This window comes from Chanos chanos, chromosome 6, assembly GCF_902362185.1.
Source record: "Chanos chanos chromosome 6, fChaCha1.1, whole genome shotgun sequence".
Taxonomy (NCBI): Eukaryota; Metazoa; Chordata; class Actinopteri; order Gonorynchiformes; family Chanidae; genus Chanos; species Chanos chanos.
This window is the reverse complement of record NC_044500.1, coordinates 47,254,558-47,259,253: the sequence shown is the minus strand read 5'-3', so window position 1 is coordinate 47,259,253 and position 4,696 is coordinate 47,254,558. Positions and strand designations below refer to the sequence as shown.

Sequence of the window (4,696 nt, the reverse complement as noted above, 5' to 3'; positions counted from 1 at the left end):
CACACGTATGAGGCAGGAGCAGACACGGGGCGTTTAAAGCCGCGGTGAAGCGGAGGGACCATGGAAATCTGTCTGAGCTGGCAGGGGCACGGGCCAGGGTTACCCGTACGACCGGGACCCCAGGAATCCCCGCGCCCTGGCTGGAGGAGAGCTGGTCGTGTGGGAAGGGGAGAGAGCAGGAGGTGGGTTGAGGTGAACTGGAGTTGAGCTGACGGACTGAGACCAGTGTGGAGGCTAAGACCTAGACCTCACTGAACTTTACGGACTAACTCTCCCAACGCACTGAGAACGGACGTCAGAACCACAAGAAGTCATCAGGTCCGGTTTTACTGCTGAATCTAGTACTGTTTGTGTCTAACCACCTCACTCAACAGACATGTAAGAATATGTAAGAATATCATACATGTCTCATAAACTCCTCTGCGTTTCTTTCCTCAGGCGTGTTCAATTTGGTTTTTGCGGACACACTGACTGTATGGCTGACATTGGATTCATCGGTCATATCAGTTCCAATCATTTGACCGGGTGTGTCTGTAACACAGGACACGGTTGAACTTGATGTCAAAATCTTCAGACTGCAGTTGGATGCAGTGGGGAAAGACAAAGTTTGATAAGAACTGAAACTCAAGATGATTCACACTGATGAAGAAAAAAAAAAAACAAAAAAAAAACAACATGCATCTGACTCCCTTAAACAAACAGGGGACTGGAGAACGGATCTCACGTCTCAACGCAGACCAACGCAACGACCCAAACGGACGAGAAGAAAGTCGTGTCGAGACCGAATAGGAATGACGGTCACTGAACACATTCATGGTCACATGCACACGCACACGCGCGTTCGCTCTCCGCTGGAGCGACGAACCAAACCCAAACACATTCACATACTCATGTCCTTTTCAAAGGAAAGAAAGAAAGAAAGAAAGAAAGAAAGAAAGAGAAAGAAAAAGAGAGGGAAAGATGAAGTTCAGCACACTCTACACTCAGTCTTTCACTGGCTCAGACCATAAAACACAGGACCTCTGTGAGGTCGCTGTCTTTGACCCGCTGGTTATGGTAACTGGTTTGTTTTTGTTTGTTTTTAATGCCATTTCTCATTCCTTTTGCCTGTTCTGTCCAGGGCTATACAAGATTAACACTTAAAAAAAAAGAATGTACTTAGAAATTATATACAAGTTTAAACTACATTTTTTTACCACAGGTTTCTTACAATTAGTTGGTATATTGGTTTTTAGTCTTTTTTTTTTCTGCATCTCATATAAGTTTTACAACTTGGCTATGCTGTTATTTAGATGAATATCCCTTATACTACAAACGAAAGGCATTACAACTTCAAGTACAGTAAACTTCTATTTACAACTCAAAGGCAAACTGCCATATACAGCAAAACCTTCAGAGACAGTCTGGCTCAGGGGGGGAGGGGGAGGGGCTATGTCAAGAGCTCCGCCCACCTGTGTGAGAGACAACTCCTCTGGCCAATCAGTGCAGGGTAGTCACTAACGCTGTTGACTTGTTTAATATTGCTCTATCCATAGATGTTTTATCTCTGAAAGAGATACCTGGCCAACGGCTATGAATGTACTTCTCAAACTCTGAGGTAAAACTGAGAACATAAAGTACATGATGAAGGCAGAGGTGTTTTTACTTCATTTTTTTTCTTTTTTTTTTTATCTCTGCCACCTCTGCTTTCATCACGTTTCACAGGGGCCTGCCGTCTCCTTGGAAACCCCATCCCATGTCTAGGGCGTTCCAAATCAGACATCAACTGAGTAGCAGAACTCAGAAAATCCCAGAAGGGTGGGGGTGTGGGGGGGGGGGGTGAAGCAAACTCCCTAAATCTGGCCATCATCAGCGTAGTCTCTGTCTCTCTCCATCTCTCTCCTCCTCCAGGAGCAGCGGTCGACAGTGCTGTTCTCCCTCTGGCGTGGGGCAGAGCCGTCGCGCCCGGCTACATACTGCCCGGTTTCTCGCTCCCGGTGGAGGAGGAGCCAGTGGCGGCGGAGGCCGCGGAGCTGGCGTTGTTGTTGTTGGGAAAGATCTTCTCGGTCGGGGTGACGGCGGGGCTGCCCACGCCCGAGGAACTGGAGCTACTGGTGCGGTGCTGAGTGGGCGGAGGTCGCACAGGCCTCATGGGCGGAGGTCGTAGCTGGGACCCGGCCATACGGGCGGAGAGAGCCGGCTTGAAGGTGGTCATCATCTCGGTGCTGGAGCTGCTGCTCCGCCGCATGGCGGCGTCCGGGTCGCGGATCATGATGGTGTGCAGTGGGCTGGCCGGTTCCGAGCTCACCGGGTTCTTCATGGGTTCTAGCGTGTCCAGAACCACGTCCGGAGCCTGTTTGGCCGTGTTCTGGCGCTCCAGCTCCCGTAACTCGTGCAGTGCCGTGGTCATGGTCTTTTCGATGTCCTGCGAAGCAAAGAGAGAGAGAGGCGATTTAACCAATGTAGCGCAGACAGAAACACGCATCGCCACTCGTAACGTCAGGGGCAGATTACTGAACACGGCACGGGTGATACTGCTAACATGCAGGTGAAACCGTTCCTCTCAGAGCCTTACTTCAGGAAAACTCAGACAGCACAGATGTGTCACCGTTACCGTCCCGTCGTTAAAAGACTGCCACCAGCAGGGACGACAGAGCGGATAAACGGGAGGTGCGCGTATAATCCACATGCTTACAAGCTCTCAATCTGTGCTCTATAAAGAGTGTGCTGAGATAGCTGCTGCATCCAGACAGGAGGTTTAAAACATGCCTGGATTACGTGGTCAGAAAGAGACCACAAATGTTTCAAAACGTCTCTGACTCATCCCTGCTTCTTTTCAGCAACGCAGTCAGTGTGTCAGTGTACAGTCAAATCCAATATGATATGATATGAAGCAAAATAATTAATGTGCTTAGTACCTTAAACAGGATGCCTCAGACATGCACAAAATTCAGAAACATAAAAAATATTTGCAAGTCTGAGCATGAGGTGGTTGAGTGTAAACCTCAGATCAAATTTAGAGTATGTCACAGAGCTGAGGAGAGTATAAGTCACACGGCTGAAGAGAGTATAAGTCACAGGGCCAAGGAGAGTATAAGTCACAGGGCTGAAGAGAGTATAAGCCATGGGGCTAAGGAGAGTATAAGTCACAGGGCTGGGGAGAGTATAAGTCACAGAGCTGGGGAGAGGATAAGTCACAGGGCTGGGGAGAGTATAAGTCACAGGGCCGAGGGGAGGATAAGTCACAGGGCTGAGAAGAGTATAAGTCACAGGGCAGAGGAGAGGATAAGTCACAGGGCTGGGGAGAGTATAAGTCACAGAGCTGGGAAGAGTATAAGTCACAGGGCAGAGGAGAGGATAAGTCACAGGGCTGGGGAGAGTATAAGTCACAGGGCCAAGGAGAGTATAAGTCACAGGGATGAAGAGAGTATAAGTCACAGGGCCAAGGAGAGTATAAGTCACAGAGCTGAGGAGAGTATAAGTCACAGGGCTGAAGAGAGGATAAGTCACATGGCTGAAGAGAGGATAAGTCACAGGGCCAAGGAGAGTATAAGTCACAGAGCTGGGGAGAGTATAGGTCACAGGGCTGAGGAGAGTAAAAGTCACAGGGCTGGGGAGAGTATAAGTCACAGGGCCAAGGAGAGTATAAGTCACAGAGCTGGGGAGAGTATAGGTCACAGGGCTGAGGAGAGTATAAGTCACAGAGCTGGGGAGAGTATAGGTCACAGGGCTGAGGAGAGTATAAGTCACAGGGCTGGGGAGAGTATAAGTCACAGGGCTAAGGAGAGTATAAGTCACAGGGCACGCACGCACACAAGCAGACACGCACAGATGCTCACTCTAACGATCGCCAATCTATCATCATCAATGCTGAGACCACAGTGATTAGGGATCAGATGTGGAAGTGAATCCTTTCATTTTGCCTCGTCTCCAGACAAAGTGGTGTAATCATAAACATGAGTCCCTGGAGACCGGGGCGTCAGTGAGAACAGTATCTTCTGTGGTCATCGCAAACGTGACTTTTTTTTTTCACAGACAGGCCCTGTGCCTTCCGGCCACTCAACCCATTAACGAAGCACAGGACATCAGTCACCAATAAAGATCAGTTACTGGCCTGTGTGGCACTGGCTCCATCAGCGCCGCAAGCGCCCGGGAAACACACACAAAACTGTGCCGGTCTCATCCCAGACAACGCCACACCCCGTTCAGCGTGCCAGCGTGGCTTCATCCGGGACGGGACAGGGACGCTGCCCGTCTGATTCGTATGGGCATCACTGGGCATCTGGCTGACACAGGCCAGGATAACATAACCCACTCACATTAACTTTTACATTCTGAAACAAACCCAAAGAATGATCTGGAAACAAGGGAGTCCCATATGTATGGGACAATACAAAAGTTTATACAAACAGCACTGCTACAAAGTAAAATTACAATTACAAATGCAATTGCAATTATAATTACTGTGACTGTGCGCGTTACTGTGTAAAAAACGCTCTTTTGTGTTAAGCTACCATTCAACCTCTGCTTATGCTGCTGATAATGTTTATGTTAATGTTAATGTTAAAACTAATTTTGATTTATTTTCACTATGGACTCACTACAGTGATCATTCATTCATGGTGTAACATGAACCACAGAATCTGAGATCCACTTTTCTCTTTAGAACATCACCCGGAACTCTCTGTGGACTGTTTTAGACATAAAGTCTGAATCG

The 4,696-nt window shown here is 48.4% G+C and overlaps 1 protein-coding gene across 3 annotated transcripts in view; it reads right to left on the bottom strand.

Moving 5' to 3' along the window:
• Positions 1–1,819: 1,819 nt before the first annotated feature.
• srgap3 (SLIT-ROBO Rho GTPase activating protein 3) overlaps positions 1,820–4,696 on the bottom strand; it is a 96,128-nt gene continuing 93,251 nt past the window's right edge. For all 3 annotated transcript variants that reach the window (XM_030776486.1, XM_030776488.1, XM_030776487.1), the window contains exon 22: positions 1,820–2,404. In XM_030776486.1, the coding sequence (XP_030632346.1) occupies positions 1,949–2,404 (456 nt within the window). In that variant the 3' untranslated portion in view covers positions 1,820–1,948. The remainder of the gene's footprint in view (positions 2,405–4,696) is intronic.